The 17090-nt window shown below is 57.0% G+C and overlaps 6 protein-coding genes across 6 annotated transcripts; 4 read left to right on the forward strand and 2 right to left on the reverse strand.

Annotated features, from left to right (window-relative positions):
- Nucleotides 1-776: 776 nt before the first annotated feature.
- VDAG_01335 (uncharacterized protein) lies at nt 777-3509 on the forward strand (the record flags this gene model as incomplete). The annotated part of the gene is made up of 1 exon (XM_009650221.1): nt 777-3509. One exon carries the CDS (start codon nt 777-779, stop codon nt 3507-3509), a length of 2733 nt encoding a protein of 910 aa, XP_009648516.1.
- Nucleotides 3510-4126: 617 nt separating this feature from the next.
- Nucleotides 4127-5436, forward strand: VDAG_01336 (60S ribosomal protein L4-B; the record flags this gene model as incomplete). Its single annotated transcript, XM_009650222.1, has 3 exons — nt 4127-4331; nt 4517-4667; nt 4734-5436. 3 exons carry the CDS (start codon nt 4127-4129, stop codon nt 5434-5436), a joined length of 1059 nt encoding a protein of 352 aa, XP_009648517.1.
- A 361-nt stretch (nt 5437-5797) lies between these two features.
- VDAG_01337 (aromatic amino acid aminotransferase) lies at nt 5798-8398 on the reverse strand (the record flags this gene model as incomplete). Its single annotated transcript, XM_009650223.1, has 4 exons — nt 7838-8398; nt 6606-7653; nt 6131-6562; nt 5798-6101 (listed from the first exon to the last, which is right to left on the reverse strand). Exons 1-4 carry the CDS (start codon nt 7983-7985, stop codon nt 5798-5800), a joined length of 1932 nt encoding a protein of 643 aa, XP_009648518.1. The 5' UTR covers nt 7986-8398.
- A 1976-nt stretch (nt 8399-10374) lies between these two features.
- VDAG_01338 (uncharacterized protein) lies at nt 10375-13665 on the forward strand (the record flags this gene model as incomplete). Its single annotated transcript, XM_009650224.1, has 2 exons — nt 10375-11860; nt 11916-13665. 2 exons carry the CDS (start codon nt 10375-10377, stop codon nt 13595-13597), a joined length of 3168 nt encoding a protein of 1055 aa, XP_009648519.1. The 3' UTR covers nt 13598-13665.
- Nucleotides 13666-14171: 506 nt separating this feature from the next.
- VDAG_01339 (uncharacterized protein) lies at nt 14172-15873 on the reverse strand (the record flags this gene model as incomplete). The annotated part of the gene is made up of 1 exon (XM_009650225.1): nt 14172-15873. The coding sequence occupies exon 1, from the start codon at nt 15426-15428 to the stop codon at nt 14172-14174; it is 1257 nt and encodes a 418-aa protein (XP_009648520.1). The 5' UTR covers nt 15429-15873.
- Nucleotides 15874-16005: 132 nt separating this feature from the next.
- On the forward strand, nt 16006-16883 carry VDAG_01340 (uncharacterized protein; the record flags this gene model as incomplete). The annotated part of the gene is made up of 3 exons (XM_009650226.1): nt 16006-16168; nt 16273-16571; nt 16680-16883. The coding sequence occupies 3 exons, from the start codon at nt 16006-16008 to the stop codon at nt 16881-16883; spliced, it is 666 nt and encodes a 221-aa protein (XP_009648521.1).
- Nucleotides 16884-17090: the final 207 nt, after the last annotated feature.

Consider the following 17090-nt stretch of genomic DNA (forward strand, 5'->3'; position numbering starts at 1 on the left):
TAGAAGTAGAGGGGATACCAGAGGCAGGTCGCTGTGGCGCCTAAAGCGCCCTGTATTTAGGTACCTCCCCTAGGTACCTAGGTACCGAACCTAGGCACCCACTCAGTGATGAGAGAGGCACTTGAGTGCTCTGAAGTGGTTGCTTGGACCGAGCAGGTGAGGTGCGAGGTGCGACGTGCTGGACATGCACAGCACCCATGGATCCATGCGGCGGGGCTCGTCGACCTTGGAGGGATGTTGGGCCCTAGGTATGCTGCTGTCCCTGGACCCCACCTCTGTATGTCATTCCTTATAACAGGGGGCTGCGCCTCACCGTCAGCAACTGGGCAGCCCGGACCATCTGACGACAGAGAGTCGGTCACCCTGGCCACTTTGTTTTGGCCTGCTTCCACGTCGTGTTCTTCCCCTCACTGCCTACCTTAGCTGGAAAGGTTCCTCAGCAACAACATTGATTGCTTCACGACACCCTTTGATGCCCCTTCTCTCAACTCAGCGCTGCCAATTATAACGACCCTGTTTTGGTATTACGGCCTTGACCAAAGCATCGGTCACGTCATACTCCGCCACGGCCTATTCAACCTGCCCCGCCTGTCTCTGTTGCCGCCTGTGTGACTCGGATCAACCATCCCTCAGCAGATCGGACGAGCCTGTGGAGTGAAGATCAGCGACCCGAAGATTGATTGTCTATCCCTTGGGACTGATTGGGAGGATGCAAAGCACGCCCTGAGATCAACTGGTCTGCTTTGTTCTTGTCCTTCTCTTGACCACAACCCAACATGGTCGACATGAACCACCGAAACGACATTGAGAGCCTACTCCAAACGGGCTACTTTACGACTTCCAGGTCGAAAACCCCCAAGCCGTACGAGCCGCGGGAGAACACAGCAAGATTCGAACGACCTGTGACGCAACAGCGTAGGCCGAGTCCTCCACCACATGCGACCGTCATATTGCGCGAACCGCCAAGAAATATTGAACCCTCCGTACCCCGATACCTTCCTCGCCCACCAGCCCCGACCGTCGAAGACGAAGCCGAATCGCTGTCCAAAGAGCACGGATCCCTTGACACGGATTCCGTCGATGTACCGCCTTCGCGAGGCGATATTGACCAGCAGGTCTTGCTGGAGGAGGTTCACGAGCACAACCCCGAGCGACGCTTCGTCATTATCCCCAACTCGACCGACAACAGCACCAGTGCCCCCACTGCACCTTTGAAGAAAGGCTCGGCGGATAAGGAGGCCCCGGTCGAACCAAAGGCAAGCACAGGCGGGGACTACGAGGCCAATACCGCTCGGAAGTACGGCCCTTCCTCTGGAGATGAGAAGCTCGCAGAACCACGAGTGCCGCTGGAGAGGCGCAAGAGCAGACAGGATCTGCCTCGCATCGAAACAGAACTTGAAATGAAAGAGCCACAGACAAGGAACCACCACCGCAGCAAATCGATAAACCACGCCATTGAACCTCCCGAATACTTTACGCCTCAGACCAGGAAGCGCGTCTCGACGTCAAAAGAGGAGCTTCTCTCGCCGCAGGTAATAAAACACTCAACTGGCGGACGCGATAAGGTCTACTATGACTATTCAAAGAGTCAGAGCAGGCCGCTGGCACCGCAGCGAAGCCGGTCCAACCTGGTGGAGAGGAGATCAGAAGAGACGTCCGGCCGCCCCACTCAATCGATGAGCCCAGGAGCAACCAGACGTTCGACCATGAACGCCGATGCTCCTAGGCCGGTCATGAAGGAGCCAGATGACCGGCCCAGCGAGCCATCTCGCCGCCGAGATGAATACAGAGAAGATAGCTCTTCCCGATACGAACGGAGGCGCGAGCAGCGTAATTCAACGTATCGAAGAGATTCGCCACCACGAAAACAACGCGATGGTAGCTCATCCAGCAGTGACTATGCAGCCAAGGCGCCATCTTCAAACACCCGACGAAGACGATCGACAGTGATTCACGATGACCGGCCCTACTTGTCGACTCCCACCCAGGAACGTACAAAGCCCATGAGCGGCCGATCGAGGTCACGAGCTCCAACTTCGCCAATCCCGTCTCCGCAGATCTCCGGCAAGTCCTTCGAAGAAAGTCTACAGCCGCAAGGCCCTCGCAGTTCGGCCACCTTTCCCACGCCTCGCAGTAGCCGCGAGTCCACATTGCCGTATCCTGAGGACGATATCCTGCCGCGGAAAGATATCATGGGACCTCGTGAAGAGGAGCGTCGAGTGCCACGTTCTCGCTCCCGAGTGCCGCCGACATTGACACCATCTGCATCGGTGCCGGCTGTGATGCCTTTCATGCCACCCGAACCATTTCATTCGGTTGACCTTACACGACCCCCAAGGCCAGTGACACCGGAAGCTCGAGCGTCGACATTACAGTTCGATCTGCGTCAGGATCAAGCATGGCCGCCCGCTCCTTTCGACCCGTCTAAGAACAGCCTCACCGTCGACCGGCCGGTGGGTGCCTACCGCCGCTATTCAGAAGATACAGGGCGAGATGGCGCCGTTCAAATTCCGGACTGTCCCAGGACCAAAGGCGTGGCTGGCAAAACAGATTGGCTCTGCTTATCTCATTGCGAAAACTTCAACATCTGCCCTGATTGCTACTCGGGCGTATTCGGAAAGTCGGCGTTTCGCAGTGAATTCCTGCCGAACCTGTTCAGGTCTATCGACAAGCCCATTAGTTGTGACTTTGGGACGTCGCCGTGGTACCGCATCGCCTGGTTACTAACGCTCAAATACAATCAGCCCGATTTACGACTTTTCCACCAGATTGCGAAGCTTGCGAAGAGCCAGCCGTGTCCCGGGGACCGCGTTGTGCTGCGGACTTGGTTCTCCATCCAGAACCCAAATCGTGATGGCACTTTGCCCGATTTCAACGTCTGTTATGAATGCGCCAAGACAATCGAAGTTCTTCTGCCCAGTCTTACAGGGTGTTTCATACAAACTCAGGCAATGGCGTTGCCTTCGAATAATATTTGTGCCATGCGTTACCATCCCGATCGGAAGCGATTCATGCTTTATTTTGACGCCATGGAAACGACGTGCGACCAGGCTATCGCGGCGACCTCGGCACCGAATATTCCGAGTCTTGCCAAGACGATTGATCGCATCTCCATGTTCACAGAGTGTCGCGAGGATCGCCCTGTGGCGGGGGAAAACTGGTATGTCATGCAGCACTTACCAGAACTGACGGTCTGCGGCGACTGCTACGATGACGTTGTGAAACCCCGGATTCTCCAAGACGGTCAGGTTGCCCGAAGCTTTTCCATGCGGCCGAAGCAACTGAGCATCGCGACCTGCCAACTCTACTCTGAGCGCATGCGCGAGGTGTTTAGAAAAGCATGTCGGCGCAATGATGTCAAGTACCTCGAGGGTAAGGTGCTGGAGAGACAGAAAATTGAGGCGAGCATCCACGCCGAGCTGGCCCGGCTGGACAAGCGTCGGGGACAGGACGAGTGGACGGAGAAGGAGATGGAAAAGCTTATCAGCACGTGGAAGAAGTGGGAATGATCATGGCCATGGAAGATTCGACGAAGCAATCAAATGAATAATGAAATCAGAAAGAATACCAGATAGATATGAACGGACGAGAAACATTGATGATTGTCGGCGTATCTGCTGGTCCAAGTTTGAGTGATTCCCAAAATGTCAGGACGCAGTCGAGAGACAGTTCGCTCCAGCATTGCATGCTGCAGAAACAGCACTGGGAGACTGGTGGCGAATAGCGCTGAACGTGCAACATGCAAGTACCGGAAGTGACAGCGGCGATGTGGATTCCATCGCACAGTGTACAATTGAGGTAGCTGGAAGCGGCCGCACGGCGATTTCCACGGAAGCTCACGTGACTTTGTACCCCACCACTCGCCAAATGTGGGTACGTACCGCTTAGGGTCTGCCCACCAAACTGGGCACCGCAACTGTGAGAAAATAATCTGGTGAATTTCTCTCGTGAGCCCTCCGAGTCGCAACCTTCACTCCCGTCACTAACCAACAGCACGAAGTCCACCCAGACCCAGGTACGAAATTTTGCAGCCTCAATTTTTCCACTCGCAGCTGAACCCCAGCACGATTGTCAACCAGACAACTAATCTGACGTTTTCCTCCGCAGGGTCGATCACCAATACACAATGGCTTCGCGACCTACTGTCACCATCATCGGCGGCGATGGCAAGGCCACCGGCAACACCCACACCTGGCCCGTCGTCTTCTCCAGCCCGATCCGTACCGATATCGTCCAGGATGTGCACAAGGGTCTCGCCAAGAACAAGCGCCAGCCTTACGCCGTGAGCGAGAAGGCCGGTGAACAGACTTCCGCCGAGTCTTGGGGAACTGGTTAGTCGTCACCTGGAGATCCCATGAGAAGGATTATGGGAGGAAGCCGAACTGCTCGAGGGTACTGCGCACGGCAAGAGTGGGAATTCTGCAGGAAGGAAAACTCTGGGCGTGCGCAGGCTCGACGTCGGCTGCCTGGAACATATCGTGTCGTTGGACTTTTTGTACTGACAAAAACACCACAGGTCGTGCCGTCGCCCGTATTCCCCGTGTCTCTGGTGGTGGTACCCACCGTGCCGGTCAGGCTGCCTTCGGTAACATGTGCCGTTCCGGTCGCATGTTCGCCCCTACCAAGGTCTGGCGCAAGTGGCACGTCAAGGTCAATCTGGGCCAGAAGTATGTTTTCTGTCTCCTGCACCAGACTTGAAGAAGAGGGGAAAAAAAATACTGACCAAATCTCAGGCGCTACGCTGTTGCCTCTGCCCTGGCTGCCTCTGCCGTCGCTCCCCTCCTGCTCGCCCGTGGCCACCGCATCTCCAACGTTGTCGAGGTTCCCCTCGTCATCGACTCTGATGCCTTCAAGAGCGCCGCTTTCGCCAAGACCTCTGCCGCCGCCGGTCTCCTGAAGTCCGTCGGTGCCGGCCCTGACCTCGACAAGGTCAAGAAGTCCAAGAAGCTCCGCGCCGGTAAGGGTAAGATGCGTGGTCGTCGTTTCCGCCAGCGCCGCGGCCCCCTGGTCGTCTACGACCCCGAGGTCGACGGCAAGGAGCTCATCTCCGGCTTCCGCAACATTGCCGGTGTCGAGACCTCGGCCGTCACCGACCTCAACCTCCTCCAGCTCGCCCCCGGCGGTCACCTCGGCCGCTTCATCGTCTGGACCTCGGCCGCCTTCAAGGCCCTCGACACCATCTACGGCACCACCACCACCCCCTCCGAGCTCAAGAAGGACTTCCTCCTGCCCTCCAACATCATCTCCCAGTCTGACCTCAGCCGTCTCATCAACTCCCAGGAGACCCAGTCGGCCATCCGCGAGGCCAAGGGCGGCCCCACCACCCGCCGCTCCGCCGTGCAGAAGAAGAACCCTCTGCGCAACAAGCAGGTTATGCTCCGCCTCAACCCCTACGCCGCAGTGTTCGCCAAGGAGGCTGCCCAGAAGAAGAACTAAGACCGCCCTCGCAAGGAGAGGAGTGGTTTCTGTTTCGGTATCTGCGTACGACGTCGGGAAAAGGGACGAGAGTTTGGCTCTGGCATGCATGGTTTCTACTTTGGGGCGTAATGGCAACTAGGAATGTTGACCTCTTCATCAATGAAAGAAGATTCCCATTATGACTCTACACACGCGTCTTACGCTACGCCCTGTGATGTGCATGTGCATTTTTTGCCAAAAAAATCTTGGCCTGGCAAGTCTCACCTCAACAGGTCTCACTATGTTTGTAGTCTGTCATGTTTGTATTCTGTCATGATTGTCGTGTCTCGTAGACTTAGGTATGAATCTGCCACCGTGGACGCTCCACCGTGAGTCGCACTCAGCATCCCATGCCCATGCCCATCAAATTGCCCATGCCCTCGTCCCCCAGCGCCTCGTAGCCATTGAACTCGTCCAGCAGCTCCTCAATCTCGCGCACGCTCTTGATCCGCCAAAACTTGTGCACAGTGCCAACGAAGCGCTCCGTGCAGGGCTCAATCTCCTCCTCCGCCACCGCCGCAAAGCAGAGCCTGAGGTACGCCCACGCGCTCTCGGCCCTGACCCTCTCGTCGGCAGCAAAAATGAGGCCCGGCGCCGGGATGACGAGGTGCGGGCGCCGCGTGCCGAGCGCCAGGAGGGCGTGGCTCAGCACAGCGCCGTCGACGAAATCTACCCGTCGGCGGTGCCGCGGCCCCGGGCCTGCCACAGTGGGTGCGTCTCGAACCGCAGCCGCAGCCAGAGGAACATGCCGCCGCGGGCCCAGTCAAAGTCGTAGAGGCGCGTCTTGGTGACAACGCCCCAGTCGGCGAGGTCGTCGCGCGTCGGCGTCGACTGCTTGAGCTGGTGGGCGCCCTCGTCGAGGATGCGCGCCATGCGGCACATGCGCCGCTCGTACTGGCCCCGGAGGCCGGCTAGCCAGCGTACCCAGCCCGACGTGTTCCAGTCGGCAAAGGCGGGGCGCTGGGCCGCCGGCAGGGCGGCGTCCGCGGATTTCGCGTCGGGCTGGGAGCCGATGAGGAGCTCCCGAGACCAGGCCTTGCACGAAGCCCCGAGGGCTGCTGGGTGGTCGTTCCGGTGATTCTGCGTCGTTGATGTCAGGTTGGTGCTCTATGGGGGCGGGGGAACAAGGGGTGGTAGAATGGGCTTACCTTGTGAAGCGCTCAATGAACTCGGGTTGAGCGGTTATCCAGCCGAGGCGGCATCCGGGGGCAATCGTCTTGGAAAAGGTGTCGAGTCGAATGACTCTGCCGTCGACATCAAGGCTAAGGTAAGACGGCACCAAAGAATCGAGAAATTCATAGCCAGACGAGTTGACCGGTTTCGGTGTCGGCTTGGGCGTCGGCACAGGCTTGCCTCGCGAGGCGGCCTCCTCGGCCGCAGCGGACGGGTACTGAAGATACCAGTACGGGTCGTCCTCGACGATGATGACATCGTACTTCTGGCACAGCGCATAGATGGCCTTGCGCCGCTCGACAGACAGCACGCCGCTCGTGGGGTTGTGGCCCATGGTGACGGTGTACATGATACGAGGCCTCTTGCCGTCAAGATCGTTCCACCCACTGAGGACCTCCTCAAGTCCGCCGGGTCCGTCAGCACGCATGCCCTCGGCGTCAATCTCGACGGGCACAGGCCGCACGCCACGGGGCATGCTCTGCGCGAGGACATTGGAGTAGAGGAACTTCTCAACAAGGAGGTGGGGGCGGTCTCGTGGGGAATCATGACGGGCATCCCACGGGGTCACGAGGAGCTCGAGCGACTTGGCCATGCCATCTGTCGAACCGCAGGTGAGGATGACCTCGGGGCCCTTCGCATAGGGGACATTGGGGTGAAGGTTTGTGCGGGCAAAGTGGCGTATGTAGGCCAGGAGCGGTGCGTAGCCTTCTGCGGTCCCGTACTGGAGAGCCGTGGTGACGTCAATCTTCCTGAAAGGATCTGTTTGGGGATCGCTCATGGGCACAGTAAGATGCTGTGCGTTTTGAGGCTCGTCGTCTTTGTGCTTGGTCGCCTTCGTCTTGCGCGTGTCGGCATGCTTGCTCTTAGGTACGCCATTCGGAGCCGACGACAGGCCCGACACAGCCAGCCGGTCGGCGAGGGCCCCAGGACTTGGGGGCTCGTTGGGCGAGGGTGTCCATCGTTCAGGTTTGGCGGCCTGCGCTTCGAGCGTGTCGAAGGGGAAGAATTGGGCGTTCGGGAGACCTGGCGGACTGAATCAGCAGTTGGTACCCTTTATGCTGCTGGAGTGTGGAGGCGAAATAATGGAGACTGCCTTTGCGATCGAATCACGAACGGGGCTGGAGATGGCGTATGCAGTGTGATAGTATAGTTGTTGCTTGGGTAGGACGATTGGGGACGCATCGGAGGCGAGCTTTGTTAGACTTACCTCCCGCTAGGTTGCCCAACCCTGGGATCTGAAAGTACTTGTAGTACTTCTTAATGGCGCTGGGCTCCCGCAGATTGGTGATGGTCGAGTAGTGGTGGCTCAAGTCCAGAGGTGGCGGCTTCGGCCGAGTGGTCAACGGGGTCTCCATGTCGGGTCCGTGCAAGTCTCACTCCGAGGTGAGACAGACTGCTTTCAGTGATATCGGTGTGGAAGGCTGAAGGATCGGACGGCGAATTCCCACGTGGCCAATCTTGGACAGGTCGTCGGATAATAGTCGACAAGATGAGAAAGTACGAAATAGAGATTGGGAGATGGGCTTGCCCTCAGCGGCGCGTCAGGACAGTTGGGAAGGCAGGAAGGCAGGAAGACAAGGAAGGATGGCTGCAACAGCATCCGATTACCAATCGCCGAATTCAACGCCACTATCGGCCATCGATGGAGCGTGGAGCGGCCATGGCGACATGGCCGTTTGGAAATTCGTCAGAACCTCCACTCTTCACGACATACGACGCTACCAGCAACTGACTCTGATGCTTCGTGGCTTGGACCTTTTCGCTTCCCGTGCTCAGCGATTGTCATCACTTGATACATCTGAATGATGGCTACCAGAGCAACAGGTGCCTCCATGCAGGAGCCTCCAGGACGAATTCCGGACTGGTCTACACATACCTCTCTAGATAGCGAGCATCTGCTCACCGATAAGGTTAAGTGTAAGTGGGTCGGCGACAGGTCAATGGCCATCTCTCGATGCAACCATGTGGAAGTCATGCTAGTCATGCGACCAATACACTGCACATCTGGAAGGTCAGAACGTTGGGCCTCGTCACCAACGGGACTGAGCGCAACAGACGTACTGATGCACTGAGTCGGGTCCCTCAGCGCCCAACACGGTAGCACGTACTGATTCGGGCCCCCAATAGCAGCATGTGCAGCGACCGAACGCAGCAATTCCGGCTCACCTTTGGTGACGGGCATATTTGAACCAGCCATTGGAGGCGATTTGGTCACATGCGAAGCCTTCCGAATATTGAACTTGATGCACCATCATGGAATATCATCTGACTGAGAGCAATCGTGCTTATCTGCAGGTTGTCATGTCATAGCACCTTCACCACTCTCAGCAGTCCCCGTCAATGAGATGAGGTCCAACATGTTGTCGAAGGCTGCGTTTGCTGAGGTAAGAAGTCCGACGCCACAAAGTGCACCACCCAAGCCTCATCCCCTTCAGCATTCCTTTCTCCCATCCAGACATGCCATCGTGATCAATTGCCGAGATATTTTGCAGAAACCAACATCCGTCGTGCAATTATCATAATCGACCCTACCATGCCTTTGACGAGACCTCTTCGCGCTTGTGTGGGGGACCCGTCTATCCGCCCCCAAGCTCTCGACTGTCGGCGCTTAATAGTACCCTCCCATTCATCACAGCCCATCGCGATGACCATCCAAGCGACCTCATCCAGCTTCCGCGCGTTTCAGTCCCCGCTACGACAGGCACAGCTGCTGTGCCTTGCATAACCTCGTACCAACCGCAGCTTGTCGCCGGCGAATCACAGGCCGGCGACATGGAGGCACACCACGAGCTCGTCTTGGTCGACCGTTCCACCGGGACCGCCCCCTCTCCATGGGCGGCTCTCTTAGTACCATAAGACGCGGCAGCGTTCCCGCGGGGGACGGGCCGCTCGTCTCTGGGCTTTCGTTCTCTTTCTTCCTGTTCGTCTAGCCTTAGGGCCGTTTTTCATTTCTGTGTGGCTGCCAGAGGTCACTCTTCTGGTGGTTATTTTGTTGCGCCTCGCCATGTTCTGGACGAGCAAGAGGCCTGTCGTCGCGCTAACAGAGGTCTCTTCGCATGACCATGGCTCACGGAATACCTCCCCGGCGGAGAAAACGACACCTTCAGGACGGACAGAGTCTCGAAAGCCGATTTTCCCAAGGATGCTAGAGAAGACGGACAGCGAGTGTAGCCTGGTCGGTGGTATGAGGTTCGACCCGAACTACTATTAATACCACAAGAAGACTAATTGTCCCAGAGCATAAGCATGGCTGGAAGCCCATGTCAATGCGAGCACAGACTCTTCTGCCCTTCACCATCATCTCTGCACTCATTGCAATTGGCACGGAGCTGCTCGCAGTGCAAAGCAATCGCGAGGGCGGCTTAGCCCTTGTCCACCATCCGGAAGACAACACTGCTGCAACCAATTTCGCCTACCTCTTTCTGCCTACGATAGTTGCTGTGTTTTACAGTATGATATGGAGCTGGGTTGACCTGGATGTCAAACGGATTCAGCCCTGGCTCGAGTTGTCTGCGACAGACGGCGCTCCCGGAAAAGATTCACTCTTCTCGGAATATCCCTACAACTTCATTGGATTTGTTCCATTCAGCGCTGCCAAACGACGGTCAGTAGATTTCCTTGCGTCGGGATCTAATCCTCGAGGCCCGGCGTGGACGGGGTCAAGCTCGGGGCGTCATGGTGGCAATCTGCCTAGAAGCTGACTTGACTTGAAGTCACTGGCCGACGTTTCTGGCTGGCATCAGCATGATCATTATCTTCTGGCTCATCACACCTCTTCAGAGTTCCGTCATCGGATCAGGACTCGTCGTTGTCAAAAAGCAGCTTCCAGTGGCCATAACCTCGTCATTTCTGCCTGCAAGTAACCAATCCGTTCTGCTCGACCAGTCCATCATGAACGTCGGGTTTGCGACAACGTGGCTTGGCCAGCCTCTTCTGCCCTTTACAGCACCCGATTATACTCTGTTGCCCTTTAAATCATCCCAGTCTCCCGAGACTGGTGGCCCGGCGGCGAATTGGACGGGCACAACCACGAAACTGACCACCGAACTTGAGTGTTGGCGAGCTGCTATCAGCGATAGCCCAATCTACGGCGCCTATCACTTCAACAACGGGCGAGGCTGCAATGCCAGTACGATAGTCCCATACAACTCACACGCAGGCAAATATCCTTTCAGGCTGCTTTACATTGGGTATCACAACGATGCTCATGCGGATTATTTCCTAGCTAGCCCAACTTGCTCCCGCAATACGTCAAACCAATTCCTGGCCATCTGGAGTGCTTTTGTTGAGGTGGGCAAGACCAACGTAACGGCGGTGTTTTGCGAGGCGACGTACTACAAGCAAAAGGTATCTGCCACCGTCTCAGGACCTAGATCTATTCCGATTGAAGACAGCATCGTTCCTCTCGGCCCTCGCGAAACACTTTTGGACACAGAGTTCAACCATACGGGCCTCCATTATCTCCTCGGCAGCGGAGTGTCAGCAGTCGCAACGGATCGAGATTGGTATGCTCACCATTTCCTGGAGCAGTACACCCGCCTTTATGATACCGGCTTTTCTTTGCCTGCGTCTCCGATGGTTGGCTTCGCGGTTGGATCGGACCCCAGCAAACCGGCCAAAGATTATGGCAACCATACCGCACTGGGGCAAGCTTTCGTGGCGCCACAAAAGATGCTGTTTCATCTGGCTGTCAACAAGGTCCTGGCAGATGCGGATGATGTAGCTCCCACGAATGGCACGGCGACATATTTCATGCATGGGTTTATCGTCAGTAGACCGATATCCCTTGTCGTCGAGACTCTGCTCCTGCTTGTTGGTGCAATGTCGCTGGCACTCCTCTGGTGTATTCAAGCCAAAGAGAGTAAGCTGCTCGGAGAACCAGGATCTGTCAGCGCACTGATCCAGGTTATTCGGAAGAGCCCAGAGCTGCTTGATGAGTTCTCTGGGCAGGGGTCTACGCCTGAAGAGAAGCTTCGTAATGAGTTCGAGGACGAAAGGTTCAGATTATGCTGCGGTTGTGATTCTGCATCTGGTGCCACAGAGCTCAAGATCTTGGGGTCAGGGGATCGGCCTGACAGGATCCTGTCGCTCTTCCGGCCTTCTGCAGGTCATTACGAACCTGTTGAGCCGCTGGCTCTTCGAACATGCAGTGGGATTGCTTTCATCATGGCTTTACTGGCAATGCTAGCTGGGCTTACTTACCTGAAAGTAAAGGAAGAAGCTCTTGGTGGTCTGTTACCCTCATTGCATGTCCAGTTTGTCTGCTGACAGAAGCCAACCAACAGGTCTCATCCGTCCCCATGAAAGCTTTGAGGTTCTACTGATTTTGCAAAGTTTCATTCCGACGGTGCTTGCGACTCTGATAGAGCCATTCTGGGTGCTAGTAAACCGCCTTCTTTGCGTCCTTCAACCGTTCAAGGACCTTTTCGAAGGTCAAAGCACAAGTAGAGGGTCGATCGACGCAAACTACACCTCGATTCCGCCGCAACTCGTGGTCTGGCGCGCACTACGGGCACGACACTATATGCTGGCCATCGTTTGTATCATGGCGCTTCTTTGCGATGTTCTGGCCGTTGGCCTTGGTGGTTTGTTTAACGAAGGTCCCACGCGCTCTGAATACTCGATTCAATTGAAACACGATGCGGCACCACGACTAAGTAATGACTCTCTCACTACTTTCGCCGATATGCTCAGGATGCCCTATCCGTACGAGGAGCACTTCTACGTCACTTCAGCCAACATTACTTTGAACACAACACTCCCACCTTGGACTTCGACGGAGTATTTTTTCCAGCCATTCTCCGCATCTCAGACTGGTGGTAAAAATACAACCGAGATTCTTCGGGGGCGGACACGTGGATATGGTATTGATCCCCAATGCGAGACGGCTATATCGAACACGCAACCGCCTTCAGTGGATTTAACCGACTTCAAGGCCAAGCACTCTATAACGAAGTCTCTCGGATGCACCGATGTCTATCAACCGGAATACCTCCGCTTGAACGAATCCACAGCACCACCGCAGGGTCCTTCTTCCGTCGAATCCCCAGACACGTTTCTATCTGGCAGGCTGGCCGAACCATGCGCAAAGACGTTCATCATGGGCTGGGGTCGAACATCCAACGGCAGCGACGCCAACGGCACCGTGGAGTCTGGCTTCGTGCTCTGTTATCCTCGCTTCCGCACCGCCTTGTTTGACGTGACGATCAACACCGAAGGTCACGTCCTCGAATATGAAAAGGCCAGCGAGATGGAGTACGACCTCGGCTACCCTGGCTTCACCAACCAGACAGACAACCTCATCATTGTTTCGAACAACATCATCGCTAGAGCCGAGGGGCGCTGGCACAACCACACCTTCACCCGCGACTGGATGAGCGAACTCATCAGGCTGGAAACGAACAGCTCCGATTTCGTCAACCCCCTCAAACCCCTGCCGAGCCCGGAAACCATGCTCGACCACGTGGGCCCGATGTACACACGTCTCTTCGCCCTCTTCCTCGGCCTCAACTCCTTCATCTTTGACAATGACTCGTCCGCCGAGCCGGCCTTTGAGGGCCAGCGATGGGCCCTTGAGACGCGCATCTTCATGTCCGAACCCGCCTTCCTCGTCAGCACGACCATCCTCAGCCTCAGCCTCGTCGTCGCCGCCGTGCTCTACGGCTGGTCCATCGCCTTCTTCTTGCCGCGGATGCCGACAAACATCGCCTCCGTGCTGGCCTACGTGGCGGCTAGCACGGCCGTGAGGGAATGCAGCCCCGAGCAGTACAAGACTCGCACGTTTAGTTTCGGGAGGTACATTGGCGTTGACGGGAGGGCGCACGTGGGCATCGATACGGACCCATCGGTGGTGCCGATACAGCTCAAGTCGTTGAGGAAAGGCAACACAAATCCCAGGCGAAGCTGGTTGGGTAAACTGAGGAAACGCCACACAGGAGGAAACAGGGGCGGCGATACGTGGCTGTGATGAGCAGCGCCTTCAAGAGCGCTGGCAGTAGATACTACAAACGCCGATCATCTTTTACGTCAAGGTTCATACTCTCTGCAAGGCAACCGGACGCGATACGTACCGACTGATGTCAGATGAACACTGTGTTCGAAACAATCCGTTGACAAAATATGTGCGGTTTGCGGCTCTGTGAACTGGTGTAAATGACATCATTCCAAGACGTCAAGTCGCAGCGTGGTCGCGACGCGAGAGTTTTTGAGTTCATAGAGTACATCTTGAATGTGTTTTGTTGATACTCAAGATGCTCCTGTAAGGATGCTCTGATCTAACCATACACGTTACCCCATTCACCAATCGGTGACATGCCAATAAGAGAATGTTCTATGTACAAGAAAAGTGCGGAAGAAGATGCCACTGGACCATGCCACGACTCCTCCAAGATAAAAATGACCCAAACACCCCGTAAACCTGCCCCACCCGTTTGTACCCGTAACCTTATTCATATACCGCCCAAGTCCCAAATGGCCCATAATGTTCCCTACGGGTATCACACTTTGTTTGAAGAGAACAAGATCAGAAGATCGCCGTCTCTTTAGGCAGAAATGCTGCGGATGACGCGCTTCCTGCCGTTGCGGGTCACAATCATGTTGATGTTGGCGCTCTGGCCAGCCTCGCAACTAGTGCCGGCAGCGAGCTGCATGACGACGGACCAAGCTCCGCTGGCACAGCGCTGGAACGAGGTGCCACCGACGCAGTTCCACTCGCCCTCGTTGGCACAACCAGAGCCAGGCGTGGTGGCAGTGTTGTTGTCGGTGGGAGGAACAGGAGCCTCAGTCTCAGGGGTGTCCTGGACAGGAGCCTCGGAGATGGGGTCAGTGATGACGGGAGTCTCAGGCTCGGGAGTAGGCTCAGTGACCTCGGGAGCCTCAGGCTGGGGAGCAGGCGCAGGCTCCTCCTTGGAAGGCTGCTCAGGAGCAGGCTCGAACGTAGGCGCCTCAGTAGGAGCAGGGGCCTGGGTGTCGGGAACGGGGATGAAGACACCGCCCGGGAGAGAAGGCGCGGCTCCGCCGGCTCCGCCAGTGGGGGTGGGAGCCTCAGTAGTAGGAGGGGCAGTGGTGGGGGCAGGCTCGCTGCCTCCGTTGCCGCCTCCGTTGCCTCCACTACCAGCCTGGCAGCTAGCTCCAGTGGGCGCGGCAAAGACAGAAGTAGCGCCGTTCAGCTTCTCGACAACTTGGCCAGGGTTGGGGAACTGGAGGTCGGTGTCGGCAGGTGTTCCGCATCCGTTGCCGATGTTCGCGGTGAACATGTCAGGAAGCGCGTTGTAAGCCGACTCGGAGCCGCCGGTACCGGTCAGAGTGACGGGACCGCAGTTCATGTACATCTCACGGTTGCCTACCTTGTTGAACCAGGTCCAGGCGATGGTGCCGTTGCCGGCGGGGATGTCGCTGGGGATGTCAAAGGAGTACTTGAACGGGGTCTCGAGGTTGGCGTTCTCGGGCAGGTTGCCAGGGGTGTCCTGGGCAGGGCAGCCACCCTCGATAGACTTGATGACCTTCCAGACAGAGTTCTTGTTCGGCTGGGCGTCGTAGGTGATGGAGATTTGGCACGAGCCACCACCGTGGACGGCAGAGCCAACGAAGGTCAAGGGGTTGCCGCTGGAGCCGAGGGCGTAGACGTTGGAGGCGCCGTCGGCGCTGTAGGCGCTGTTCTTGCAGGGGAAGTTGGATCCGTCGGCCTCGAGGGGGCTGTTGTCGAGGCTGGCAGCGCCGTAGGGAACGGGGGAGCTCATCTTCATGTGGGCGCTGGCGAGACCGACCAGGCCGCCGAATAGAACAGTCTTTGCGTACATTTTGATTTCGTGAGTTGCGTTAAGAGAATTTCCGAGTGTGGGTTGCGTGAGTGATCGTGCGAGTTGCTGTGAAAGCTGCGGTAGAGTGTTTCTGAACGTTCCGGACGTAGATGTCTCTGGTGCAGTGTCGTTTGATATCCGAAGAGATTGTGGTGAACCGGCGAGCTAGTCAAAAGATGTCTGATATGGTTGATGGCTGAAGCTGTGGAAGCTGGTAGACAGGTGCAGACTGTTCGTCGAGTTGATGAAACTTGGTTGCTCTGAAAGGATGGTAATGCGCCAGGCGTGTTTGGATAGATAAGCAAGTTTGGACAAGGGCTAGCCTCGTGTGAAGGAGTGAAAAAATGAGAAGGTGAGGAGGTCGAAACGACACAGCTGCTCGGATCTGAAGCCCACGAAAGGAATGTGAAAGACGTGATGAACGAAAGAAGGGTGCTGGTAGATGTCGGGATGGAGGGGGCACTTTATAAGACAAGGAGAGAATCTCAGGGTTGTGAGGAACGGAGGGGACGTCAGTGCCCCCCAGGAGGAGGTGGTCTGCGAGGCCCGCAAGGCCAGGCCCCCCCTAGGAGCAACCATGACGGTCAGCGGGCACGAATGCCGGCGTAGGCGTACGGATCACGACGCTAGAGGCGCAAGTGGAAGGAGAGGGCAAACAGGGCCAGGAACAGACGCGGGAACGGACATCGATCCCGCAATGATTGGTGGTCGATGGATCCAGGGTTGGACGCGGGAAGAGGGTGTGTGTTCCCCCTCGCAGGTCGGCGGAGGACTGGATCAAGAAGGTCCCACTTTGGAGTGGTCGGGAGACATGGCGTCGCTGCTAGGCGGCGGCCCAAGACAGGCGAGCGAGGAGGACGGGCCAGTCAGGCCAAGACTTTGGCATCTGGACATGGGATTTCGAGGCATGACGGATCGACCCAGGGGGCACGGGGGGTCCGGCCGGTGATGGTGGCATGGCCGACTGCATGCTGTGATAGGACGGTGCCTTGCGATGCCTCCCTCCATGGGCTGTTTCGCCCAGCTACTAGCCAGGGTCCCAAAAGTGGAGGGTCGTGGCGATCTCCAGCGCGGGACGGATGGCTAGAAGGCCCCCGGCCCCTGACTCGGATTGACGAGAACACGCGCAGCAGGGAGGCTGAGGTGAGGTGACTTGGCTTGCTTGGGAGAGCGAGGTGAGCTGGGAATGAAATGCACAGACTGTGGAATTTTTTTCGTGCTGGTGGCAATACCTGGGATCAACCCCGCAAGCCGCAGCCCGGCATGCGAATGAGCAAAAAGGGGCAGCGGAGCGGGCCAGGTCCTGGTGGTGGTGACGGCAGACAGGCTACTGCAAGGCACACCAGTGTGATACGACGCTTCAAGGGGGAGATCGCATCGTCGAGGGGGACACTGCAGTCGAGGGGACTTGCAGTGTCTAGCTGCGGCATGCCTTTGGAGGGAGCGAGAGTGTGAGTACCATGTAAAAGATGCGTAGGGTGCTGTGCAGGTGTCATCGTTCCCCTGCCCCCATCGTTGTGTGCTTGTCCTAGCCTGTCGATCTGCATCGTTTGCCGACTTTTCGCGCGCACAACAAGTCCCTCACACACGTCCATCGCATCACGATGGGGATGCCCAGCCGCCCGGCCATAACAGCCATCGTCGCCATAATCCAGGGCAACA

The sequence above is a fragment of the Verticillium dahliae genome, genomic scaffold (genome assembly GCF_000150675.1).
Source record: "Verticillium dahliae VdLs.17 supercont1.2 genomic scaffold, whole genome shotgun sequence".
NCBI lineage: Eukaryota > Fungi > Ascomycota > Sordariomycetes > Glomerellales > Plectosphaerellaceae > Verticillium > Verticillium dahliae.